Source organism: Oryctolagus cuniculus, chromosome 6 (assembly GCF_964237555.1).
Source record: "Oryctolagus cuniculus chromosome 6, mOryCun1.1, whole genome shotgun sequence".
NCBI lineage: Eukaryota > Metazoa > Chordata > Mammalia > Lagomorpha > Leporidae > Oryctolagus > Oryctolagus cuniculus.
Window position 1 is genome coordinate 29,181,562 of NC_091437.1, and position 27,742 is coordinate 29,209,303.

The 27,742-nt window shown below is 49.8% G+C and overlaps 2 protein-coding genes across 2 annotated transcripts in view; both read right to left on the reverse strand.

Annotated features, from left to right (window-relative positions):
* LOC100354169 (protein diaphanous homolog 1) overlaps positions 1-9,242 on the reverse strand; it is a gene marked incomplete in the record, with an annotated part of 119,726 nt that extends 110,484 nt beyond the window's left edge. The window contains 1 exon segment of the mRNA XM_070076227.1: positions 8,934-9,242. Within this exon segment, the coding sequence (XP_069932328.1) occupies positions 8,934-9,050 (117 nt within the window).
* A 1,704-nt stretch (positions 9,243-10,946) lies between these two features.
* Positions 10,947-27,719, reverse strand: HDAC3 (histone deacetylase 3). The gene is made up of 15 exons (XM_002710267.5): positions 27,588-27,719; positions 27,398-27,480; positions 25,975-26,117; positions 20,349-20,430; positions 20,163-20,219; positions 19,990-20,045; positions 19,546-19,679; positions 19,047-19,127; positions 18,615-18,688; positions 18,391-18,455; positions 16,549-16,638; positions 16,386-16,444; positions 16,066-16,145; positions 15,677-15,834; positions 10,947-11,601 (listed from the first exon to the last, which is right to left on the reverse strand). The coding sequence occupies exons 1-15, from the start codon at positions 27,640-27,642 to the stop codon at positions 11,532-11,534; spliced, it is 1,287 nt and encodes a 428-aa protein (XP_002710313.1). The 5' UTR covers positions 27,643-27,719; the 3' UTR covers positions 10,947-11,531.
* Between the last annotated feature and the right edge of the window lie 23 nt (positions 27,720-27,742).

Sequence of the window (27,742 nt, forward strand, 5' to 3'; positions counted from 1 at the left end):
TTCGGAGAGAAAACCATCAGATGGAAGATCTGTCTCTCCCTCTCTCTGTAACTCGGCACTGCAAATGAATAAATAATTTTTTTCTCATGAGATTTCTTTATTTTTCTTTTATTTTTTTAAATTCTATTTAAGATATACAAGTTTCATGTATTTCATACATACAGATTCAGGAACATGGAGATACCCTCCCACCCATGCTCCAAGCCTTTTTCCTCCTCCCTCTCCTACTCCCACTCTTAGTTTTTACAAAGATCTATTTCCAGTTTATTTTATCCTAATAAGATTAACCCTACACTAAGTAAAGAGTTCAACAAACACTATGAAGAAAAAAAAAATTGTTCCTCAACAGTAGAGATGAGGGCTGTAAATAATCATCAAATCCCAAAATGTCCATTTCATTCATTCCATTTTAGGTACTCTATTAGCTACCTCCAATAAATAAATCCTTTTTAAATTTTTCCTTAAAAGAATGCCATGTGTTTCTTTTCATTCAGTTCCATTATGCTAATTCTCCCTTATCTGTTCCATCCCCCTTCTTGGAGGAAAGATATTTAAACAAATATTTAAAGGGCAAATTAACACTCCCCAATTGTCACAGAGCCAAGCAACAGAGAGAGCGAGCCTGTTTCTTTCATCTTTTCTCACTCACTTTCACAGCTTCTACTAATCCAATTGTATTCCAAGATCCTGAAATTTACTAAAAGAATTCTACGATGCAAAATTTCTGCTTCTCTTTATCTGTTTATTCATCCAATTTCTTTTTTTTTTTTTTTTTTTTTTTTTGACAGGCAGAGTGGACAGTGAGAGAGAGAGACAGAGAGAAAGGTCTTCCTTTGCCGTTGGTTCACCCTCCAATGGCCGCCGCGGCCGGTGCGCTGCAGCCGGCGCACCGCGCTGATCCGATGGCAGGAGCCAGGAGCCAGGTGCTTTTCCTGGTCTCCCATGGGGTGCAGGGCCCAAGCACCTGGGCCATCCTCCACTGCACTCCCGGGCCACAGCAGAGGGCTGGCCTGGAAGAGGGGCAACCGGGACAGAATCCGGCGCCCCGACCGGGACTAGAACCCGGTGTGCCGGCGCCGCTAGGCGGAGGATTAGCCTAGTGAGCCGCGGCGCCGGCCTATTCATCCAATTTCTAACTCAGCCCCTTGCTGTTTCCAACCTACAAATCCAAGAAGTGACTACTGGATGTTTGGGCTTACTGATATTCAAACTGTATTCTCAGGGCCAGCATTGTGGCACAGCAGATTAAGCCACTACTTGCAATCCTGGCATCCCATATCAGAGTGCCATTTCAAGTCCCATCTGCTCTGCTTCCATTCTAGCTCCCTGCTAACATGCCTGGGAAAGCAGAGGAAGATAGCTCAAGTAATTGGGCCCTGCACCCACATGGGAAACCCCGAAGAAGCTCCTGTCTCTGGCTTGGCCCAGCTCTAGTCATTGCGGCCTTTTGGGGACCTAACCAGCAGATAGAAGATTCTCTGTCTCTCCTTCTCTCCCTCTGTAACTCTGCCTCTCAAATAAAAAACATAAATCTTAAAAAAAAAAAAAAAAAAAAAAAGAATCCCTTGGGGCCCATGTGGTGGTACAAGAGGTTAACCTACCACTTCCAATGCCAGTATCCCATATGAATGCCAGTTTGGCTTTGGTCTGGCCAGACATTTGGGGACTGAACCAATGGATAGATCTTTCTCTCCCCTTTCTCCCCTCTTTCCCCTCCCTCTCTCTGCCTCTCCCCTCTCCCCCACTTCCCTGCTTCCTCTCTCCCTGCCCCAACAGGACAGATGAAGAGAAATACAGTAGTGCCGGTCTGAGTTCCAGCCCTTTGCTGTTGATCAGGCTTCTTGCTAATTCATCTTGGTAGGGAGCAGATGATGTGCAAATGTTTGGGCCCTTGCACAAAAGTGGGAAACCTGGATGGGGTTCGGGGGCTCCTGCTCAAGCCCTAGCTGTTGCAGGCATTTGGGGAGTGAACCAGCAGATGAAGTTTGCTCTCTCTCACTCCCACTCTACCTTTCAAGTATGAATATAAAATAAAATATTCTTTACTTTTCAATATTAGCTTCAATGTTATCAGAACAGCTTCCTATCGTCCCTGGTTCCCCAAAGGTCTGGCTATTCATGGGCTTGAGCCAGCTGCTACAGAAGCAGGAAGAAACAAGAGCAGAGAGCCGATGACAAGCAGCTAGACAGAGTATGCAGCTTTGTCTTACTCAACCCCAACTAGAGGCAAACACCTGATGTTCCCTTGCTGGTAACAAGAGATGATATTTTTCACTATGTTTTCAAACAAAAATTCTTGACACAAAGAGGCTCAACATTAAAAAAAAATTATAAAGCCGGCGCCGTGGCTCAATAGGCTAATCCTCCACCTTGCGGCGCCGGCACACCGGGTTCTAGTCCCGGTTGGGGCGCCGGATTCTGTCCCGGTTGCCCCTCTTCCAGGCCAGCTCTCTGCTATGGCCAGGGAGTGCAGTGGAGGATGGCCCAGGTGCTTGGGCCCTGCACCCCATGGGAGACCAGGAAAAGCACCTGGCTCCTGGCTCCTGCCAGGATCAGCGCGGTGCGCCGGCTGCAGCGGCGGCCATTGGAGGGTGAACCAACGGCAAAGGAAGACCTTTCTCTCTCTGTCTCTCTCTCTGTCCACTCTGCCTGTCAAAAAAAAAAAAAAAAAAAAAAAAAAAAATTATAAAAAAGTTTGTGGGGCAAGCACTATGGCACAGGAGGCTAAGCTTCCACCTGCAGTGCTGGCATCCCATATGGGCGCTGGTTCAAGTCCCAGCTGTTGCACTTCCAAACCAGCTCTCTGAAATGGCCTGGGAAAGCAGCAGAAGATGGCCCAAGTGCTTGGGCCCCTGCACTCGTGTAGGGGACCTGCAAGAAGCTCCAGGCTCTTGGTTTCAGATCGGCCCAGCTCCAGCCATCGTGACCATTTGGAGAATGAATGAACAAACGGGTGGAAGACCTCTCTGCTTCTGCCTCTCTGTAACTCTGCCTTTCAAAGAAACAAAAAATAAATCTGGAAAAAAAGAAAGGTTTGTTTCAAAATGGGGATGATTTTTGCTGTCATAAATTATTCTAGCTACTGAGACTTGGGAGAAAACACCACCTACATCTACAAACTCTTTATGTCTTTATAATAGTATTTCTTTTCAATAAACATGAACTTATCCTGTTATTCTAAACCATGTGTGATATATAAGCTTACTTTATTACATTTCACAGAAGACACAACACTCTTCAACAATAACTTGGTAACTCATTTATAAAATACACTCAAAGTCCTTAGGGATAACAAAAGGTTATTCTTATAGGATAAAATTAGCCTACTCTGATCCATATTCCCATCAATAAAGCTGAATCATTTCTGACTACTCTCTTCTTAGTTTTTATAATAACTTACAGATCTTTTTAAAGAAGTATCCCAACATTTACCTACTCTCCCAACTCAAATACATTCCCTCAGTTTCACCTCCTGAGAAAGGCCAATGTTCTTTGAAACAGGTGCATGTAACATTACCAAGGGGACCCATGGCTCTCCTAAAAGGCAAGCAGTGAGGGCAGAAAATTTTAAGGTATCATTCTGTCATCTCAAACATCTTAGCAACATTCCTGCAGGCTCTCCTCCCTCTTCCCGAACTAAATAATCCCTGTGTTTACCACCTTTTAAAAACACATATGGGGGCCAGCGCTGTGCTGTAGTGAGTAAAGCCACTGCCTGCAGTGCCAACACCACAAATGGGCACCAGTTCGAGTCCCGGCTGCTCCACTTCCAATCCAGCTTTCTGCTATGGCCTGGGAAAGCAGTAGAATATGGCCTAAGTCCTTGGGCCCCTGCACCAGCTTGGGAGACTCAGAAGCAGCTCTTGGCTCCTGGCTTTGGATCGGCGCAGCTCCAGCAATCGTGACCAATTGGAGAGTAAACCAGCAGATGGAAGACTTCTCTCTCTTTCTCTCTGCCTAGATGTAGCTCTTTCAAGTAAACAAATAAAATCTTAAAACACACACACACACAAATGACTTACACAATGATCTCTGCGTATTTCTCAGTTTTCTGCCAACTTTTGATAGGAGACAGGAATGAGTACTGTGGCACAGCAAGTTAAACCACCACTTGGTATGCCCATATTCCTATAGGAGTATCTGGTTTGAGTCTTGGCTACCCCCTGCCTCCTATCCAGCTTCTTGCTAATACACCTGGGAAGCAGAGGATGAATGCCCAGATGAGTGGGTTCCTGTTACCCACATGGTAGATCTTGATGGAGTTCTTAGCTCCTGGCTTCAGGCTGGCTCAGCCCTGGCTGTTGCAGGCACTGGGGGAATTAATTAGCGGATGGAAGACCTCTCTCCCTGTCTCTCCCTATTATTCTGCCTTTGAAATGAACAGGTAAACCTAAAAAAAAAAAAAAAAAAAAAAAAGACAAGCAGAGGCCGGCGCCGCGGCTCACTAGGCTAATCCTCCGCTTTGCAGCGCTGGCACACCGGGTTCTAGTCCCTGTCGGGGCGCTGGATTCTGTCCCGGTTGCCCCTCTTCCAGGCCAGCTCTCTGCTGTGGCCAGGGAGTGCAGTGGAGGATGGCCCAAGTGCTTGGGCCCTGCACCCCATGGGAGACCAGGATAAGTACCTGACTCCTGCCATCGGATCAGCGCAGTGAGCCGGCCACAGCGCACCGGCCGCGGCGGCCATTGGAGGGTGAACCAACGGAAAAGGAAGACCTTTCTCTCTGTCTCTCTCTCACTGTCCACTCTGCCTGTCAAAAAAAAATTAAAAATAAAAATAAAAAAAAAAGACAAGCAGAAATATGCATGAATGATTCCACATTTCCATATTCTTTGTGCTATTACTTACTTCACCTTTAATTGCTTTCATTTTGGGCCAGCATCTACAACTAAACATTTACACTCTTACTTTGCCTTCAAAAGAGCATGAAACAGCAGTATGTTAATAATTCAATACAGACATTCAAAATTAAACATTTTAAAAGTTATCTATTCTATCAAATCCCACAATGAAATTCCTGTTTTAAAAAGTTATGCTCCTACCTGAAACAAAGAGCAATATTCTCTTCTTAGAATGTGTCAATTGCAAACCTGTATGAGAAGGCACGGAGCCCAGCAAATGCACAAGTACTCCGCATTCTCCTAGCATCCTGGTTCTACTTACTCCACTTACACATTTCAGAAACCAGTCTTACTTGACACCCACGTTAATCACTGCTGAGAAGTCAGAAGACACCCTGTTCAGCTGGAATTCTCATTTTCCTTCATCTTCAGATGGAAGAATAAGGCACTGAAATAACGCAAGAACATGCTCATGGCGCAGGAGCAGACAGAGGAGGACCCAAAGAGAAATACCAGCGGCCTGGCTATAGCCATTCAGACCAACAACTCTAAAAATCACATGTTTTTATTTTATTTTACTTTTTATTTAATTGAAACATAGAGACAGAGGTAAATCTTCCATCCGCTGGTTGACTCTCCAAATTTCCCCAACAGCTAGGCCTGGGCCAGATCAAAGTGAGGTGGCTGGAACTCAATACAGGTCTACTAGCTGAGTGGCAGGGACTCTAATATTTGGGCCATCACCTGCTGCATTAGCAGGAAGCTGGAATGAAGAGCGGCAGTCCCAGGACTCAAACCCAGGCACTCCAATATATGATGCTGGCATTATCAGAGGCATTTTAACCACTGCACCAAATACCCACCTCACGCACAATTTTGCACCCAACCTCTTTTTTTTAATATTTTATTTATTTATTTGAGAGTCAGAGTTACAGAAGAGAGAGTGAAAGGCCTTGCATCTGTTGGTTCATTCCCCAAATGGTCCCAGTGGCTAGGGCCAGGAGCTTCCTTTGGGTCTCCCATGCAGGTGCTTGGGCCATATACTTGGGCCATCCTCCACTGCTTTCCCAGGCCATAGCAGAGAGCTGGATCGGAAGAGGAGCAGCCAGGACTAGAACAGCTGCCCATATGGGATGCTGGAGCAGCAGGCAGAGTCTTTAGCCTGCTAGGCCACAGCACTGGCCCCAACCAACCACTTTTTAAACTTGGCCTCCATCTCCTTTCCACACAAGATGCCTCGGAGGGTAACAGCAGAGCTTAGGCAATCTGTGGGCTAAGTGTTCTAATCAGCTGATCCTGTACTTAGAACCTGAGTAAGCCCAAAAAGGTATGTAGCAGCAGCTAAAGGAATAGAACCCCTCAAATGCAAACAACCTTCAGGCACAACTAGTCCAAGCCAGCGCAGTATCATAAAATATGTTCTTAATGGCGTTCTGGAGGATATACACTTTAGAAAAGGTAGAGTAGGCGAAAGAGCTTTGACTTCAGTCTTAGCCTATAGTTTAAGAAAACTAAGCCACGGGTAACAAAAGCACACCAGCAATCTCGCCCACTCCACCCACCCACATATACATAACCAGACACAAAGAGAAGTGAATTGCAATGCTCCTCCTCTTCTCTCATTTCCAGAGTTTCACAAAAAGAGCAAAAAGGGGGGGCCAGTGCTGTGGCCCAGCATGTGAAGCTACCACCTGCAGGGCCAGCATCCTATATGGGAGCCGGTTTGGGTCGGGGCTGCTCCACTTCCGATCCAGCTCTCTGCTATGGCCTGGGAAAGCAGTGGAAGATGGCCCAAGTGCTTGCGCCCCTACCCCCGGCGTGGGAGACCCAAATAAAGCTTCTGGCTCCAGATTGGCACAGCTCCTGCCATTGAGGCCATCTGGAGAGTGAACCAGCAGATGGAAGACCTCTCTTTCTGTCTCCCTCTCTGCCTCTGCCTCTCTCTCTCTAACTCTGCCGTTCAAATAATTAAATAAATCTTAAAAAAAAAAAAAAGAGCAAAGAGAAAGACAAAATATTCTGATGCCATGAATTAGGTTATAAGTGGCAATTAAAGGGTTAAACAGCACACCTTTCCAGGAAACCTCCTAATCCCCTATCTATGAAAACAATTCTCCTGACTACCAGTATTACCTAGTTTTAAAAATTCAGAAGATTAAGGGTTAAGGGTTAAGACCAACACTTAAGAGAACTTGCTTCAGCTCCACCCTCTCTAAAACAAATACCAACAACTTGGAGCCAAATCCACTCGGCACACACAAGACTCCACTCCACCGCCAGCCCAAAAAACAGGTGGAAAGAAGCTGAGTTTCTCCTGGCTTCTCACCTCCCAGCACCACACACTTAGCAGACTTTGTGAACCACACAAGCTTTACACAAAATAAAATCACATAGAAAATTCTAATGAAGACTGGAAAACCACTGACAAGTCACAGAGGTCACTGCGAATCAGCAAGAATAACTGGAATTTGGGTGAGGAAGGGCAAACAGTCCCCATGGAAACAAAATCAAAACAAAAAGACACAGAAACAGAAAGAATATGGGCCCCAGTTCTAAAAGGAAAGCTCTCGAACTTAAGGGTCCATCTTATTGTAAAGAAACAGAGAAAAGTTGTTTTAAGTTACCCAAGGGGTTAGGGGTTGTCCCTACTATTAATCCTGTATTTCTGGAGAAAAACAAGTGTTTGCCAGAAAAAAGCAGGCACTTGCTGACGGCCTGTGTGTCACCGGACAGCACGGTCCAGGAGCACCTGGTCTTGCTAGAAATAGGTAGGAAGAGATGAGTCACTATTTTAATTCTGTTTAGTACACTCTGCATCTCAACCCTCTAGGTTACAGAACAACATCTTCTTCCCGTTTCCACCACTTTGTCAGCTTTCCATCCAAACGCACGGACCTGGGCCGTGGGGCTAGGAGCCACACACCATTTGGTGAGTAGGAAGAGTTACTACAGTGGGGACGTGACTGCCTCCAAGAGAAAACGAAATGACTACAGTTCTTATTCCGTAGCCAGCACATGGTTATTAAGCCCCAAACCCCCTTTCCTCTTTTGGACAACGCTCTGCATCGCAAAGCTTTTACAGTAAAAAGTAAACACACAGCTCCCTGGAGAGGTGACTCCGTGTGGGCAGAAGGTGAGGCAGTGTGATCGGAATACAGGAATATCCATGCTCCTTCCACTGAGATTGGAGGTAACAGGCACTTGGGAAAAGCCGAACTCTTCCGCAGGTACAAGCGGGCTGTCGCGAGGCCGCACAGAGCAGGTGAGCACAACGGGAAACGCAGAAGGCCAAGTCCATTAGTCACAAACTTCTTGGACTTGACGTCCAACTTCCTCCCCAAGGAACAGGTTTATCACTGTCCTAGGGCAAGGAGGGCATAATTCCGAGAGAAGTTCTAAACCCCTAAAAAGTAGAAAGCAACAGGCCACAGAGAGGGTTTTCGGGCCGCGAGCGCCAGGGGGAGGCAGACCAGCGTCCTGCCCCAGTGACCACAGGACCTGGGCAGGAACCCATTCCTGCAGGCGCCAGGACGAACGTCCAAGCCCAGCCGGGGGTGGGGCCCAGGCCAGGTGGCATTCCTGAGGGGAAGGATTATCAGGTGACACCGGGCTGCGGGCCCAGCGGGGGCAGGGGCGGGAGGAAAGTTAGCAGGTGAAAAGACTCGATCCTGAGGAAGGAAGTGACCTTAGGAGAAGGAAACCAGAGAACACCCAAAGGGGGGCCGGGTGAGGAGGGCACGGGGACCGAGAGGCAGAGAAGGCGTGTTCGGGTAGTGGAGGAAGAAGAAAGGAAGTGGGGCTGAGCGCCGGCCGGGGCTCAGGGGGCGGGAGGGCACAGCGTGCGCGCTGCCGGCGGAGGCAGATGCCGAGGCGGCCAGGGCCAGAGCCAGGTGGGACTTCGGGGCTTCCCGAGGTCCCGGAGCGCGAGGATGTCGGGCTACCGAGCCGAGGAACCCAGCGAAGCCAGCAAAGGAGGCGCGGGGGCGGCTCCCTGGAGACGGGCGGGCGCCCCCGGGGCCCGCTGCTGGGGTCTCCCGGGGCCAGAGGGGCGGTTACCGGGCTGGGCTGAGGGAGCGGGGTGGGAGGGACACTCACAAATTTCTTGGATTTGCCGCCGTCGCCGCCCGTCGCAGGCAGCTCATCCGGGCTCCGACCCTTCTTCTTGTCCCGGGTCCCGCGGCCGGGCGCCAGGCCCCCGCCGGACGGCTCCATGTCCCCGTTCGCGCTGGCCGGTGACCCCGCGCCTACGCCACTCCCGCCCCGCAGCTCCGCTCGAGCAGCCGCCGCCGCCCAGCAGCTCCTGAGCCTGCCGCCGCGCCCCGCCTCATTAGCATGCCGAGCTGCGCGCGCCTCATGAATATACAACGGTGACGCCTCGCGCCCGCCCGCCTGCCCCACTTCCGCCCGGACCCGCAGCCCCTACCAATGGGGCAAGGGAAAGGGGTGGAGGGAAGCCGCGGAAGCGCGCTACCTGCCCAGCGGGCCTAACCATTCGGACCCACGTGGGGGGGTAGCGAGTGGGCGGTGTAGCTCTGCGGCGGCAACGATGAGCACCGCCCCCTGGCGGTTGGAGCGGCGCAGGCCTCTCCGCTCCCACACAGCGCCCACGTGGCTGTAAATCCTGGGGCCTCTCTCTCACACCCTAGACCAGGATGTTATTATCTAAACCCAAAATCGCCTGTTACCGTAGCAGGAAACTTAGCATCGGGATTTCTGAGATAATGCGGTTTTTATGTGTACAGTACCCATGCAGCACATGAAGAAACCTTTAGAAAGTGACAGCTACCATGCACTGAAAACCATGTGCCAAGAACACAGCTTGCTCCAGCCTGAATGCTAGACTCTGGGCCACCCTAGCTCTGGAGTTAGATCGCCTAGTTTGCAATCCCATGTCTGCTGCTTTCTAGTTCTGTTTCTAAGCTAGACTAACTAAATATTGCCAACAAGTGCCTAAACAGGCATTGTAGTGCACTTAGTACCATGCACATGCTCTGTGCCAGGACCAGGCAAATGACTGTATGTATCTTCTGCCTGAATCCTCACAACCCCTCATGATAGATTCTACTGTCCTCGCCATCTTACAGCTCAGAAATCGGGGCTTTGAGAGTTGAAGTGACTTGCCCAAGCACACATAACTGATAGAAAACTTAAACGCAGATTAGTCTGACTGCCAAGCCCTATGTTTAACCAGTATTCCCCACTGACATAAACCAACATATGTGGGGGGAAAATGGGGTTCTCCCAGGTATGTTCTTTGCTCTTCCACTGTAACCCTGTCCTTTGACAAACTCAGGCACTCTACTGGCTACACCTGTCCTGTGTGAAGGGTGCATGACACCAGCTGGCTCTCAGTGTGGACTGAATTTACTTAACTACAGCTGATGAGAGATTTCGCGGTACATTTCTGGAGCGCTGAGTCAGTGATCTACCCATTCTGGAGTTCCGTGTGCTTAGCCTAGTCTCTGCAAACCTGCTTGGCAACTAAATTTAGCTTTCCTCTCTTGTGCCCCTACAATTCTAACTGCCTGATAGGAAGTTGCACTGAGCTGTCCCGACCACATTTCAAGCTCAATTTGGTCAAAACAGTTGAAAAGTTACTTACACTTTCTAAGGGGAGTGTTGAGAGACAGGTCAAAGGCGGGAGGTGGCCCACCCATGACTCTTGTACCACTGCCTGTATCTGCTACATTTTCCAGAGGTCTTACTGAACTGCATAGGCCTCCAGAGAGGGGTTCACGTATGCGGCAACTACAGGACCCAGCACGGTCCCTCACACAGTGAACAAGGACTCATGTCAGCCAGTGTGCTAAGTACTTGAGGGGTTTCATCTCAGCATATCCTCACCGACCAGCACCACCGTTCCAACACACAGGCTCAAAGACCTCAAGTCATCCTCTGCTTCCCCCAATTAGTCATCTGCCCAGGTTCGCCCAACTTAGCAGAAGGCTCTAGCAACTCGCTGAATCTAAGATAACCAGTGTAGAACACATAGACAAAGCCCAACACGGAGTGCAGGGTGAATGCTAACTCTGATGGCTGTTCTACTCATCGTCACCTCATTTCCTATAGGCATGTAGCAAGAATTAATATTTCCAGAAAGAGAAAGGATAGAAAAAATACCAACTTGGTTTATTGGATAAAAACAGTGGTAAAATGGACATAAAGCCAAAAGTTAGAACAGGACATTTTCACATCCTCCCCCTACTCAAAACCATCGTTCTGATAATCTGGGGCTATGGTGTTAGGGGGCCAATGTCCCCCAAAATCCCTTACTCTTCACTTGCCTTGTAAGCAAGGCCTGGAGTAGGAAAACTCAGTGGAGGAGGACTCGGAGGCAACCTATGTCCCATCTACCCCTTTATCCGTAGAAGTCTCAGAGCTGGAGAGAAGCAGGGCAGAAATAAGAGACCAGAGGGCTGGGGATTGGCCTCTAGGGCCCACTGCCCACAGTGTTCCAGAGACAGCCATTCCTGTCCCTACAGCATCCCTAACAGGTACCATCGTCAGGCTGTAGAAGAGAGAAGAAAAGGGGGTAGATGGTTCTAGAACCAGATGTGGTCTCCAAATCCTTCTCCAGAATTAACAGAAGCTCTCGGGGTGGCCAGTCAAAAGGCCAGGGGAGTCACGCCTTTCCCCTCCCATCAAACCAAGAGTGAAAAGGAATTCCTCAGGACACAGCATCCAAAGATGCTCTTAAATCTCCACGTCGCTTTCCTTGTCATTGTCATGGTCTCCATCATAGAACTCATTGGGCGCCTCTGGCCTGCAAAGCAAGGGAAAACAGGTCAGGATGCTTTCTTCCACTCTCCAAGTTCCATCCTCTTCCCAAATCTTCTCTGGGGCCATTTCTCAGGCCCCTCTGTCAGGAAGCCCCTCCCCCTTCCTGTGGGTGGAGACTGATTACTATTCATTCATCCATGGATTCAATAAACGTTAGTTGAAGTACTACTGAGCCAGGCAGCACTGTTGCAGGCCTTTGGCAACACAGTGGAGAAAAAAGCTTACCTAATAAGACTGACCACACCGAAAGAAGGAAATGGTGGAGAATACTGTGAACACAGTGAGAGTGATGGAGGCAAAGGATGACATTTCAGACAAGCCTTATTAAAGAAAGCTGTTCTAAGAACATAAGACCTGAAGACTGAGAAGAGGGTGGCCAGGCAAGGATCCCGGAAGAACATTCCAAGCCTCAAGAAAACCAAGTGCAGGGGTCTTGATGGGCAAGGAAACTGACAGATGCCCAGGAGGGCAGGGAGGGGCATGCGAGCGGAGCAGGGGAGATCAAGGATACAGGTAAGGGCCATGGGTAGGGCCTTTTAAAGTCTGGTCAGAAACCTGAATTTTCTTCACAGTGCAAGGGAAAGGAGAGTTTGAACCACAGGAGTGCCATGATGTCATACATGAGACACAGAATGAGAAAGGGACGTGAAGGTAACACAGGGCCTGGTAGGTACTCAATCCCAGCACTGTGGTTTGAACAGGATTTAGCTCCCTCAACTCATGCAGACGCTTCAAGGCAAACTCTTCTGCTACGAGGTAATAGATTGGGGGTGCAGATTTGATCTAATTATGGAATCTGGCAGGTGGGCCCGGTGAGAAGCCTTCAGGTCACTGGGGCTTTGCCCTCGGAAGGTAGTTCCCGCGAGAGGGTTCATTATATAAGCAGAGCGCACTCCCCGTGTCCCTCTGCTGCCTGGCTCCTGGTATAACTGTTCGTCTGCGTCCTCTAGCTGCACCAGATGTCTGAAGCAATGGGACAGCCCGATCTGGGCCTGTGGGACCCCAAAGTGCTAAGCTGAAACAAACCACCTTCCCTCCTAAGAAGCTCTCCCAGGTATTTTGGTTCCAGTGATGACAGAGTTGACCAAAAAAACTGGCTGCTTGCTTTTTGAAAAATCTACTGTAGAAGAGGGAGAACTGAGAAGTATCACTGAAAAGCTGAGGCACGAAGCCAGGAGAGGCCCCCTCCACCTGGGAGCCAGTCTTGGTCACCTGTAAGTGCACCAGGGTTGAGGGGTGGAGTGAGAGACTCAGGTTGGAAGCTCAGCCCTGATCCTGAACAGCTGAATGACTGTAGGAGGCTGACTCCAGCTCCCTGGGCCGCAGGTTCCTCTCCTGTTAATCTGAGGGTAAGAGTCACTCCTTAGAACAGAACAATGACCTGATGATTGCAATACCAAGCACTCAATATTGAGTTTGGTGCTTAGCAAACCCACACACTGGTAACTCTTATTATCACTACTCTAGTCATATGCAAGCTGGAGCTATAGGCATCAAAGCAGAACAGGAACTCAGTGGGTGGCCTGACAGTGAGGTAAGGCTTAGGAACAGGAAGAGGCCTGAGGCTTCTGCTGGCTGTTGAAAGGGGGTGGTATAATACAGACAGGAGGCCCAGATGCCAGCCAAACTGATGAAAAAGCCAAACTCGGATAACAAGAATTTAAAAATAGGTTTTACCAAACTAATCAGACAATGAAAATCAATTTCCAAAGTCAACCCTTAGAGAGCTGAGGAAACGGAGAGATGATGGTTAAAAAGGCCCCGTGTCAGGCACCACCTCCCCAGGAGAGGGGAGGAGGAGGGCTTATGGTGTATGCAGGGGGAGCTGTAACGTCCAGGTCGGCAGGAGAGGCTGGGAGGCCTGATTTCTAGGAGACGCAGATTCTGGAAGGAACTGAGAAGCACCAGCCTTCTGCAGAGCCAGCCTGGCCCCCCGCTGTGAGGGAGCAGCTCTTCTGTGCAGGGCTGGTTACCCTCAGTCACGCAAGCACAGCTGTTTCTGCACTTCTGGGTTCCACTCTTCTTTCTCAGGCTTCAGAAAAGCTTTGTTTTAGGATTTAAAAAAAGACTCACCTTTTCTCCCCCCTCTAATCCATTCCATCTACTAATGTTTTAGTATGTATCTTAGAAGGAGGCTTTTTTTTGAAGAAATACAACCACAATACAATAATCACACCCAAAAAAACCAGGATAGGGAAGAAATCAGAGGGCCTCAGAGAGCACAATGTGGGCAGTGTTTGTCTTGCTCAAGAACCTGGAAGGACTGAGTGAGAATGTAAACTGGGGGCTGGTATCGTGAGGCAGTGGTTGAAAGCCCCAGCCTGCAATGCTGGCATCCCATATGGGCACCGGTTCAAGTCCAGGCTGCTCTTCTTCCCATCCAGCTCTCTGCTATGGCCTGGGAAAGCAGGAGAAGGTGGCCCAAGCCCTTGGGCCCCTGCACCCACATGGAGACTCGGAAGAAGCTCCTGGCTCCTGGCTTAGGATCAGCTCAGTTCTGGCCAGTGCGGTCACTTGGGGACTGAACTAGCAGAATGAACACCTTTTTCTCTGGCTCTACCTCTCTCTGTAACTCTTTCAAATAAATAAAATAAATCTTTAAAAAAAAAAAAAAAAGAATGTAAACGCTACAGAATTTTTGGAAGGCAGTCTGGCAGCAAATACAAAAAATTTAACTGCACAGTCTTTAACCTAGCAGCCACAATTCTAGCAATCTCACTCACTCACTCAAAAAAGACTGCAAAGATGCATATATAAAGGGTTCACTCCCACAGTCTCCATTACCTAAAGAATGGGAAAGGATGTAAACGTCCATCAGTGATAACTGGTTAAATCCACACAATGGATTATTACACAGGTGATAAAATGCTGTCAGAATGCTTCACATTCTGACACGGAGTGATATACTGTACCAAAAGAAAAAAAAAGATGTACTTTTTTTTTTACAGGCAGAGTGGAAGTGAGAGAGAGAGACAGAGAGAAAGGTCTTCCTTTGCCATTGGTTCACCCTCCAATGGCTGCCGCGGCCGGCGCACTGCAGCCAGCGCATCGCGCTGATCCGAAGCCAGGAGCCAGGTGCTTCTGGTCTCCCATGGGGTGCAGGGCCCAAGGACTTGAGCCATCCTCCACTGCACTCCCTGGCCACAGCAGAGAGCTGGCCTGGAAGAGGGGCAACCGGGACAGAATCCGGCGCCCAGACCAGGACTAGAACCCAGTGTGCCAGTGCCGCAAGGGGGAGGATTAGCCTAGTGAGCTGCGGCACCGGCCGGATGTACTGTCTTGATTTTAAAAAGTCAGAAGTAACTTCTTGAACATCATGTACAGAATGACTCACTTGGATTAACAAAAATCGAAAAGACCTCACAGACAACCAATCCTATGACTGACTACTTGTGTGTTCACACGTGCATGCAGAACAGCAGGCTTGAAACTGAAAACTGAAATCTAAAGAAAAAAGCCCATCTGAAAAAACAGAAATCAAACTATTAACAGTGGTTACTGGCCGCAGTGCTGACATCCCATATAGGCGCCGGTTCATGTCCTGGCTACTCCACTTCTGATCCAGCTCCCTGCAAATGCACCCAGGAAAGCAGCAGAAGGTAGTCCAAGTGCTTGAGCTCCTGCCACCCATGTGGGAGACTTGGAGGAAGTTCCTGGCTCCTGGCTTCAGTCTGGCCCAGCACGGGCCCTTGCAGCTATCTGGGGAGTGAACTAACAGATGTAAGGTTGATATGTCTCTCCGTCTCTGTCTCTCTGTAACTCTCATTTTCAAATAAATTTTTAATTTTTTTTTAAGTTAAACAGTGGTTAGTTCTGTGCAATGGGTTTGGAGTATGTGAGAACTTGACATATTTAGTGCTGTTTAAAATATGTGATAATCTTGTCATTAAAAACAGGAGAAAGAAAGAGTAGGGGAGCTGCAGCAGACTGCAGGAAGCAAGCCAGGGACAATGAAGCCAAAGCCTCGCACACACTTTTGTGATCCCGGTATCTCCCCTGCCAGGCAAGCATCTTGCATTCACTTCTGCCCACTCAAGCCTCCCCTAGCCGCCCCAGACCTGCTGTAGTTCTCCTCAGGACCCCGCTCCTCCGCATCAGCCTCGTCCGTCCTGTCGTAGGTCAGGAGGTCTGCAGGCACGTCATGAATCTGCACGCTGGGCGCGTGGTTCAGCATCTTCAGGTTTTCAAAGATTGTCTGGCGGATCTGGTCCAGATACTGGATGGAGGCCAGGAGCAGATGGTGAGCAGCTCCCCGTGATTCCCGGGACACACTCACCCTTCCAGCTGGTTTTTAATCTCCAGGGTTCTTCTAGTTCAGGCCCCCCAGCCAGTAAGTGCCCTCCCTGAAACCCTCACTGCCTCGGCTGTAGCTTGGCTGCTCCTAGCTCACAGCCCCATCTCTGCCAGGCTCTCCCACCCTTGTGCTCAGCTTCTTGGAGCTGCTGACCTGGCGTGAGTTCTGATTCTCGATGCGGGTGCTGACATCTGGATGCAGCGTGAAGTCCGGGGCAAAGTACTCGAAGTATTCTTGGGGAGAAGGAATTAGAAGTAGGGCTTGGACCCAACAGGCAGGTCCCAAGCCTTCCCAATTGCTTGTCTTCCCGCTCAGGCCCCTTAGAAAACAGCTGCCCAGTGCCTTCCCTCCTCTAAGCTCAGGGGTTTAGTCTTCAGAGCTCTGAGCATAGGAACTTGCCCATTTGCCCTCACACTAGGCCTGGGGTCTGGGGAGGACGGCCTTCAGGGGAAGTGTCCAGGGGTAGGCCTTACCACTGTAGGGGAGCTCTTCACTAATGGCCTCTTCAACCAGTAGTGATGTCTCATACGTCCTGAAACCAAGCAGCAAAGCAGGCTAGACTGACCAGTAGGTTGAAGGGCCCTCCTAGCTTACGACGGACTACGGGGAACGAAGGAAATCAGGAAGGGCACTCACCAGCAGCGGGCAACGTTTCGGACAGTATAGCCGCCACCACCCAGCACCAGCAGAGGGATATTGAAGCTCTTGACATATTCAACACATTCTCTGTCAAAAGGAACCAGAGAAACGGGTGGAGGAAGTTACCAAGAGCCAAGGCATACTCCTCTAGGTACTGTCCGCAAAGAGGCACAAGGTATGTACAACGTTCCATATCATGATCTGGGGAGTGCAACTCCCCAGGTTACATCCTCAAGATCTGTAATTTTTTTTAACATAAAAATTTGAAAATAAAGTAGACCTCCACCTTTGTCCTGTTCAACACCCTCTCTGGCAAACCACCTGTTAATCAACTAGTCTCCTCAGTGTACCAGCAAGTTCACAACAAAACTCAAGGGGCAAGTGTTTGGCCCAGTGGTTACGATGCCTGCATCCCACACTGGAATGCATGGATTCAGTTTCTAGCTCCGGCTCCTGGTTACAGCTTCCTGCCAAGGCAGAGCCTGGAAGGCAGCAAGTGATGACTCAAGTACTTGGGCCCCTGACACACACATGGGAGACTTGGATTGAGTTCTCAGCTCCAGCTTCAGCCTGCCTCATCCTGACCATTGTGGGCATCTGGGGAGTGAACCAGACATGGGAGGTGTCTCTCTTTCTCTCTCTAACAAACTTTTAAAACGAAACTCATGTCGCTGCTTCTCACAGTCACCTCCTCAACCTTAGTCCAGGTAGCATTTACCCTGCCTAGCCAATGCCAGTGGCTTCCTAAGGGATCTTCCCACCACCACTGCTGTCCCCACTCCCACCCCACACCTTTCTCCACTAAGCAGTCACTTGAAAACACAAGTTAGGTCACATTACTTCCCTGCATGAAATCCTTCATCCCATCATCTTTGGAGTATAATTCAAACTCCTTTCAAAGGTCTAAAGGCACCACACACTGTCACCGCAGCCCACTCCCTGGGCCTCACTGCTTTTATTTCTTCTCCTCCACTACCCGAGCTCTTCCCTGCCTCAGAACCTTCCGTGGGCCCTCTTACTGCCAGGACAGGCTTCTCTGATAACTTTTTTTTTTTTTTTTTGGACAGGCAGAGTGGACAGTGAGAGAGAGAGACAGAGAGAAAGGTCTTCCTTTGCCGCTGGTTCACCCTCCAATGGCCGCCGCAGCCAGCGCAGCGTGCTGATCCAACGGCAGGAGCCAGGTACTTATCCTGGTCTCCCATGGGTACAGGGCCCAAACACTTGGGCCATCCTCCACTGCACTCCCGGGCCATAGCAGAGAGCTGGCCTGGAAGAGGAGCAACCGGGACAGAATCCAGCGCCCCGACTAGGACTAGAACCTGGTGTGCCGGCGCCGCTAGGCGGAGGATTAGCCTAGTGAGCCACGGCGCCGGCCTCTGATAACTTTTTAACTTGGGCTTTCTTGGCCTCCAGGTATCAGCTCAAATTTCAACCCTTCAGAAAACCCTTTCCAAATCATTGCTATCTGAAGTCATAGGTTTCCCATTGTCACCCTACGTCACATGGTAAACCCATCCTTCATGGGATTTATAATAATCTAGTAATTATATTTGTGTTTCTTTTTTGTGTGTGTTTCCTATGCTATTCTATAGACTCCACGGGCGTTTCCTCATTCCATTCCCATCACTGGTACAATGCCTGGAACGTAACAGGTGCTTAATGAAAACCTCTTGTGAATGAATGACCATCAAAGGAACCCTGTTTAGTGTGATATTTCTAGTTTAAAAGTAGCTATTTTTCATTCCCAAGAAGTGGTGAGGCTTATTCCCAACCACTTCCACTCCATGTGGCCCCAAAGCCACTTGAAAACCTGGGAGGGGGAAGGAGGGCAAGTCTCACCCATGTCCTCGGATGCTCAGGTTGAAGCAGCCCAGTCGATCACAGCCCAGGGAGTCAGCTCCACACTGCAAAACCAAAACCCCGGGTAGCTGCCGTCGGATCACCGGCCAGAGCATCACGGTGTCCTGCACTCCCCTCCCGCCACCCACCGGGGGACACGCCTCTTCCCCGCTCTCTTTCCTCAAGCCCAGGAGAGCCCTCCTGAGGAGGCCTGGCAGCATTACCTGCAGCACAATGCACGTGGGCTGGTAGAAGTCCACCACCTGGTTGATAACTGGCTGGAAAAGGTGCTTGTAACCTGGGAGAGGGCCAAAGATGGGCACCTGGCACCCCAAGGGGATGGGGAGACAGGGAACAAAAGGAAAAGGGGATTGAGAGAGCATGTAGCCCGGGAAAGGGGCAACCCAAAGTCTCAGACCACTGGATCCACACCCCCGAAGGGGGTCCCAGACCGCGATGAGTGGCTGATAAAAGCTGGTGACCCTCTTCCCAGAAAAATGCACATACACACAGTATGCCGCATAGTCTCTAGGGGTTCACAGCCCTCCTGAAGGCCATTCACCCACCTGGCCCAACAGTAGCGAATACCAGGCAAAAGCCGTCACTTAAGGAGAGAAGAAGGGCAGAACCAGCAGGGAGAAGACGCCGACACTTACTCTGATCGTCAATGCCATCCCGCAGGGGCACGTTCAGACAGTAGTAGCGGCCACTCTCTGCTCCCACTTCATACATGTCACCTATAGGGAAGTGCCAGGGGTAGCCGTGCCCACAAAGCACCCACAGTCAGCGGCACCACCTACATCTCCCTCCACCAGCCTGCACCCATTCAACAAATATTCTGCTGAGGGCCTACCATGAGCCAAGCTGTGTAGCAGGCACTGGAGATAGAAGACCTAGCAGTGAACTACACTAATGACATTAACACCTGCCAAGCTCGTATTTACCCTCGGGGGAGGGGCCGCATGAGGAGGAGGAGACAGTAAAGGAAACGACACGAAACACCACGGTAATTACAAGCAGCAGTGAGTGCTCTGGGAAAGAAACGGGGTACGGTGACAGAGAGGGGAGCAGGAGGTGATCTCTGTGACGCCGGGACATCTGAGCTGGCACAGGAAGGCCAAGCAGGCAGTGACAGCAGCGGCCCTGTTCCCATACCTGTGCCAGGAAAGAAGTAGTTTCCATATTTGTGGAAGGACACCGTCATGACCCGGTCGGTGAGGTAGAAGGCCTCCTGCACGCCGTCACCGTGGTGGATGTCAATGTCAATGTAGAGCACCCGGGGGTGGTACCTGGGGTGAGGGCAAAGCCAGGCTCTGGGGTAGGGGCGAATCCCCAAACCCACTCCACCTAAACACGGGACAGGGAATTTTGAAGACTCTACTTCTGCCCAAGCCCCCTGAAGCCCAATCCCACCAGGAGGCAGGGACAGGAAACAGATGTGCAGAGATGGCTCAAACGCGAGCAGGCAGCAGTGAGTCTGCAGCAGAGCAAGGTAACAGGCAGCTTGAACTTGGGAGAAGTGAGCTGGGCAGGAGGAAGTCAGGGCCAGGGTGGAGTGTGAGGGACCTCCCTTGCCAAGAGTCTCCCCCGGCTACTTACTTGAGCAGCTCCAAGATGCCAATTACAATGTCATTAACGTAGCAGAAGCCAGAGGCCTATGGCAAGACACTGGTCTTAGGGAGATGGGCGACTCTCCCACCCAGCTGCCTCCCACTGCCATCCCAACCACCTATCCCAGGGGGCTACCGCCTCCCCCTCACCGCCTCCCTTACCTCAAACTTCTTGGCATGGTGCAGACCACCAGCCCAGTTAATGGCAATATCACAGATCTGAAAGACAACCATGCAACTCACAGCCCTCCTCCTCCCTCTGCCCAAAGCTGGGAGCACAGGATCAGGCTGATGGCCCTGAGTCAGAGCCCCACAGGAAAGTGGGAGAGGACTTGGGGGCCACGTCACCTTGTTGTTCAGCTGAGTTGCTCCTTGCAGAGACGCACCAGTGTAGCGGGAGCAGAACTCAAAGAGCCCGGGGAACACAGGGCTGTGGGCAAGAGAAGCTGCTGGAACGCCTTTGCCTCTGTGCAGGACCCCTCTTCTCCACCCTCCTCACCCACACGCCCCCAGTCCCCATTTGTCAGCAATGCCAACTGGGATAGCTGCAAATTCATTCAGTAAATACTGTGCATCAAAATGTGGACCAAGCCCTGTGCAACGCACTGAATGGTAGGTAAAGGAGCAATTAACTCTGTCAGGAAGTTGGCACCCCAGCTGGGGACAGAAGCAAACAGCTTCGAGGTTCTTGAGTATACAGGAAAAAAGAAACACACTGAGAGCACGTGAGGTCTGCTTTCCTTAAAAGAATCTTCCATGGGTATCACCCTTTAACATAACGTTTAATAGTATCCTTTGCAGTCACACATTACAAAAAGTGATATGTATTCTTATATGCAAGGACTAGGAATAATGAGACAACCCACAGAGAGCCGTCAGCTCAGTGTGCGGCACCTGGTAAGCCTGTAATAAATGCTTGCCATAAGTACTGTCATCTTCATTCTTTATAAAAAGGAGAGGCTTAAAGCCAGACACAAAAGGCTACATACTGTATGACTTGATTTATATATAGCATTCTGCAAAAGGCAAAACATAAGAACAAAACATCAGATCCAGGGGCCAGCATTGTGGCATAGTGGGTAAAGCTGCCACCTGCGATGCCAGCATCCCATGTGGGCAACGGTTTGAGTCCTGACTGTTTCACTTCCAATCCAGCTCTCTGCTAATGCACCTGGGAGAGCAGTGGAAGAAGGCCCAGGTGCTTGGGCCCCTGCACCCATATGGGAACCCAGAAGAAGCTCCTGGCTCCTGGCTTTGGTTTGGCCTAGTCCTGAGAGATTTACAGAGACAGATCTTTCATCCACTGGTTCACCCCACAAATGGCCACAACAGCCAGGGCTGGGTCAGGCCAAAGGCAGGAGCCGGGAACTTCATATGGGTCTCTCACATGGGTACAGGTGCCCATGGACATGGGACATCTGCTGCTGCTTTTCCAGGTGCATTAACAGGCAGCTGGATCAGAAGAGGAGCAGCCAGGGCTCGAACTCACATCCACACAGGATGCCAACACCGGTATCACAGACAGGGACTTAACCTGCTATGCCACATTGCCAGCCCTCTAAACCTGACTTTTAATAAAAAGGAAAAGCATGAGGCTGATGTGGCACAGCAAGCTGAGCCACCACCTGTGACACCAGCATCCCACATCAGAATGCCAGTTTGAGTCCTGGCTGCTCTGCTTCTAATCCAGCTCCCTGCTGATGTGCCTGGGAAAGCAGCAGCAGATGGCCCTAGTACCTGGGCCTCTGCCACCCGCGTGGGAGACCTGGATGGAGTTGTAGGCTCCTGGCTTCAGACTGGCCCAGCCCAAGCCATTTAGGGAGTAAGCCAGCAGATGGAAGATCTCTTTCTTCCTCTCTCTCTCTCTCTCTTTCTCCCCTCCCCCTTCAAATAAATAATATATATATATATATACACACACATATTTAAATAAAAGGAAGAGATTAAAAAGTCCCTAGTTCGAAAGTTCCTAGTGCGAAAAATGGAAATATAGTGAATTTTATAGTTTCTCAAAGGGTTTGGAAGAATTAGTGATTTGTACCTAGAAAACAAAGCACATGGGGAAAAATGCAATTAGTAGCTCCAGGAAAAACAAAAGTCATTCAAGAAAACAGATTAAATCGCACTTTGAAAGGGTACTGTAAAAACTCATGGGAAATGGGGGCAGGCATGTGAGACAGCCATTAAGAAACCACTTGGGATACCCTCATCCCTTATCAGCCTGCCTGTGCATGAGTCCCAGCTCCGCCCCCAATTCTACCTTCCTGCTAATGTACACCTGAGAAACAACAGGTGACAGCTCAAGTACCTGGGGCCTTGCCACCCATGAGGGAAGCCTGACAGAGTTCTGGGCTCCTGGCTTCAGCCCCGCCCAGCCCTGGGTGCTGAGAATATTTGGGAAGTGAACCAGCAGATAAGGGCTTTTTCTCTGCCCTTCACATAAAAGGGATTCTGTTTAAAATTAAAATTTTTTAAAGTCGTAGAAGGTAAGTTTATTTTGGTTCAAAAACTTTTTGAGGGCTGGTGCTGTGGTGCATTGTGTTAAGCCACTGTCTGTAGCACCAGCATCCTATATGGGTGCCAGTTCAAGTTTCAGCTGTCCCACTTCTTATCCAGCTCTCTGCTAATGTGCCTTGGAAAGCAGTGGAAGATGGCCCAGGTGCTTTGGCCCCTGCATCCATGAGGGAGACCTAGACACAGTTCCAGGCTCCTGGCTTTGGCCTGATCCAGCCCCCATTTTTTTTTTTTTTTTTTTTTTTTTACTTATTTATTTGACAGGTAGAGTTATAGACAGTGAGAGAAAAAGAGACAGAGAGAAAGGTCTTCCTTGTGTTGGTTCATTCCCCAAATGGCCAAAACAGCCAGAGCTACGCCAATCCGAAGCCAGGAGCCAGGTGCTTCCTCCTGGTCTCCCATGCAGGTGCAGGGCCCAAACACTTGGGTCATCCTCCACTGCCCTCCTGGGCCACAGCAGAGAGCTGGACTGGAAGAGGAGCAACCAGGACAGAACCAGTGCCCATACGGGATGCCGGCACTGCAGGCAGAGGATTAACCTACTGCGCTACAGCACCGACCCAAGCAGCCCCCACTTTTGTGGCCATTTGGGGAGTGAACCAGCAGAAGGAAGATTCTCTCTCTGTGTGTGTTTCTGTCTCTTATCCTTCCTCTGTAATTCTGACTTATAAATAAATATTTTTAAAAAGACTTTTTGAAATCCATGGATTATTCAAAAAGCTCATGGAAAATAAGAATTATGGAAAAACTATGCACAGATTTCAGAAATGTTTATAGCAAAATAAGCTTATCTTGGGGCTGGCACCATGGCACAGTAGGTTAATCCTCCACCTGAGGCGCCGGCATCCCATATGGGCGCCGGTTCTGGTCCCAGCTGCTCCTCTTCCAATCCAGCTCTCTGCTGTGGCCTGGGAAGGCAGTGGAAGATGACCCAAGTGCTTGGGCCCCTGTACCCATGAGGGAGACCCAGGAGAAGCTCCTGGCTCCTGGCTTTGGATCGGCACAGCCATTGCAGCCATTTGGGGAATGAACCAACGGATGGAAGACCTTTCTCTGTCTCTCCCTCTATCTGTGACTCTACCTCTCAAATTAATAATTAAAATCTTTGAAAAAAATAAGCTTATCTTTTAATTCCACTTTTCCATGAGCTTTCTGAGGTACTCTCACACTATCTGGCTTGATAGTCAATGTATTTTCCAGTTACTATAATCATAGAATGCTGATCTATGAAGAAACTGTGATATAAGTAAAATTGTGAGAAGCTAGAGGGGAGGGGAGGGGCGGGGAAGTCAGGATGATGGTACGAGAAGAGTTAATGTTCATGTACCATACTAAGAGCTAAACAGACAATGCCTAAAACTCATAAACGAAGAAACAGCAGCAAGAGACAACACAGTAAGGTAATTTAATGAAAAGCCCAGATTCTTGGAACCAGGCTACCTAGGTTCAAATTCTGACTTCTTAACACCGACTGACAACTGTTGGGTTGGGCAAGCTGTTGGATTTTGGAGGGCTGCCGTGGCCTCATCTGTAAAAGGAAGAACAGAACCTGCCTCATAGGTGTTGTTGAGATTAGGTGAGTGAATGACTGTCAAGCATTTAGACCAATATCTAGCACCAAGCAGCTATTACCCAAGTATTACAGGTTAGTAGGAGTAGATTAATAGCATTTTAAAATCCAAAGATAAACACCAGAAGAAAAAGAGCTAGACGTGGCTGCCCCTGTGGAGAGATTTTTGGGTAGGAGAGATAGGTCTGGGATTGCTTTCTTTTTTTCTTTCTTTCTTTTTTTAACTAAAAGTCTTACAGTGCAATTTACCTATTTATTTTAGATCACTTTGAAAGCAGTCAGAAACATATGAAAAGAAGGTTGGAGGGAGAAGAAAGGGAAGCCCGACTGTCCTAAGAAACACAAACAAGCACAGTGTAGCTTCAGTCTGGCCACAGGACTGATGCAGCACAAACGGTCCAGGGGTAAGGTTTCCTCACTGCACAAAGAGCATCTACAGGGCCCCAGCTGTGGCCCAAAGCCTGACTCTGCATTCCCAGACCTAAAACTGAACTCAGAATAGCAGCAGGAACAACAACAAAAAACAAGACACCTCCCAAGAGAGCATGTGACCGAACCTCACAGGAACAGCGTGGTGTGTGCAGGACCGGGCCCTGCAGGCTGGCATGGAGGTGCTGTGAAGGGTGGGAAGGGGCAGGAAGGCTCTGGCGAGGCTGTGCAAAAAAGCAAGGGCTTTCGGGAAGGACGTTCCTTGCTGGCGAGGTGTGGGGAGGTCAGGAGAGTGCTCAAGGCCAGCTTAAGGAGTCGGCCTCTGCCCTGCTGCCCCGGCTGCTTCTGTCGGTAGGCTCTTTCAGGGAAACACAACAATGACTCAAAACCCTGGGCTCTGGATCGGAATCCTGTCACCTCCACTGACCAGCCGTGTGACTCAGGTTAAGCTTCCGAATCTTCTCAAATTTCCATTTACTTATGTACAAAGCAGAGAAAAGACATCTCAGCGTTGACGTAAGAATTAGGAGACTGCACAGCAACCCTCAGGTTAATACTTAGCAGAATAAGCACTCAACAAATGCTAGCTATCATAAGAAACATCGGGCAAGAAATAAATTCAAGGAGAAGGCAAGCCATAGGTTGAAAATCTTTTTTTTTTTTAAGATTTATTTATTTATTTGAAAGTCAGAGTTACACAGAGAGAGGAAAGGCAGAGAGAGAGAGAGAGGTCTTCCATCAAAATAAATTCACGGAGAAGAGGGGGAAGCCATAGATTGAAAGTCTTAAGAGACACGTCAACCAAATATAATGCTGACTTGATTTAGATCGTGATTTAAAAAAAAATTTACTGCAAAAAAAAAAAAAAAAAGAGGGACTGGCATTGTGGTGCAGCAGGTTACCCCATCACCTATCTATGATGCACGGCATCTCATAGGAGCACCAGTTCAAGTCCCGGCTGCTCTACTTCCAATCCAGCTCCCTGCTGATGCACCTCGGAAGGCAGTGGTAGATGGCCCACATACTGGGCATCGACATGAGAGACCCAAATGTAGTTCTAGACTCCTGGCTTTAGCCTGCCCCAGCTCCAGCTGTTGCAGTCATTTAGAGAATGAACCCGCAGATCTCTCATACTCTCCCACACTCGCTCGCTCTCTCTCTGCCTTTCAAATAAATAAAATAAATCTTAAAAAAAAAAAATGAGATGAATGAGGAAATCTGAATACTGTTTGCATAACTGATATTTAGGAATTATTAATATTAATATTACAATATTGTTGGTGTTCACAGCACACGCCCTGGCCTAGAGCAAATGATCACTAAATATTTACTGAATAAACAAGTGAACAGTGACTCAATGACAAGTAGCCCCCCCTCCTATCTTCCCACTGCTGCCAAGACCTCACCGAAGGGCCTGGTACCAACGAACCTGATGACATCCAAAGTCCAGCCTTCACTCACCAGTCATCGCCCACGTTGAAGGCATTAAGGCTCTTGGTGAAGCCTTGCATATTGGTGGGGCTGACTCTCTGAAGGAAGTCGATGTAGTCCTCAGAGTGGAAGCGGCACATGTCATGCTGGGAGGCCTGGTACGGCTTGAAGACCTCGGGATGGAGACACAAGACAAATTCAGGCAGGGCCAGGCTCACTCACGGAGCTGAGACCAGCCCTCACCGAACCCAGTCCTGGAGACTGTCCCAACCCACACAGCAATGCCCCCACTCCGCCATCCTTGTTATTCTATGAGAAAAGGTCAGTGAAGAAAAAAGCTCCAACTAGCCAGGTGGGTTATGCTGATCAAGATCCCAAAGGTTGCTTCCTCTCCCTCTCCCTCCCACTTCCAGTCCAACGGCTCCTTCCTTCTTAATCTCGAGCGCTGATCTCCCTGCCCTGTTCCCTAGATCTCCTATTCCTGGTTCCCTCCATACTCATCTCCCTCCCCTGCCTGATTCTAGTCTCTCTCATCTGGTTTCTGGAGTCAAATATACAGTCTGTATGACAACCTGCTAACTAAAATGGAAGGTGCTAAATCAAACATGTACCTATCATCTTAGGGGTTGGAGTTCACACACCTCTTTGAAAACTGGGCAAGGAAAAAGATATGCACAGGTGCATCCAAGCACACAATCTCCAGGGACCCCCAGGCTCCTGCACTAACATCGCCCCCGTCTTGTCTATGACCCATCCACTTGTCTGTGCCTCAGCACTAGCAATGGACATTCATCCATGCTGCTGACGAAGTCCCCTCACAAGCAAGGGTTGGGCTTAAGTGTTTACTATCCCATATTATTCACAGCGATCAATTCCATGCTGGGGACCCACAGCCTGGGAGACAGAAGATTGGGCAGTTATTGAGCAGAAGCATGTAGAGGTATTCTGGGTTGTAAAGGGAACTCCCAGGACATCTGCTCTCTTCCACACCCACACATTCATACTCAGCGTGGTGCAGAGTTCTCTCTGGAGCTCTAGCTCCTCGGAGGCAGAGACATGGAAGAGCAGCGATAGGCACTGTGGGGTAAACCTCACACTCAGAAACAGTGATCCAGCGCCCCCCCATACCCAATGCCACAGCTCTGTCCACAGCCTATAATGCAGGGGGAGGAAAAAGCCTGCCTTTAAGCCAGGCCCGCACCACCCTAATCCTAGGACAAGGGTTGGTCTGCTGCAGGGCAAAGGGCGGCAGACCTGAGGTGGAAAAGTTACTCCCATTAAATCAGGGGAAGCCTCCTCGACACCCTGCATGTAAAGGGGTGCCTCTGGGGTCTTCCATTCGGCCACCCACTACTCTAGGAGCGGCTTGCCCCTGGTGCAGTCAGCCCAGCCCACCTAGCCCTAAAGCCGCAGCTGGCCCTCGCCCCCAATCCCCGGAGGCTGCGAGACTCACGATCATCTTCTTATAGAGGCCGTAGTGCAGGACCAAGCTATGGGTCAATGCCAGGCGATGAGGCTTCATAGGGTGCCCAGCCCCTGGGGGTGCGGGAGAACGGAGTCTGTCAGTTCCCACCCCTGGAGATGCAGCCCCCAACTCGAAACCTCTGCGTCCCCACCCCTCGCTCATAACCCTTTTTCCTCACCGTAGTGGAAGTTGCCCACGTCGGGGTCGTAGAAATAGGCCACGGTCTTGGCCATGGTGCCGGCCGGAGCAGGCCCCGCGCCTCCGCCGCCAGCCCCACCCCCGCCGTGCGTGCTGCGCAAGCACGCAGCCTGCCCCTGCGGAACGGGGGCGGGC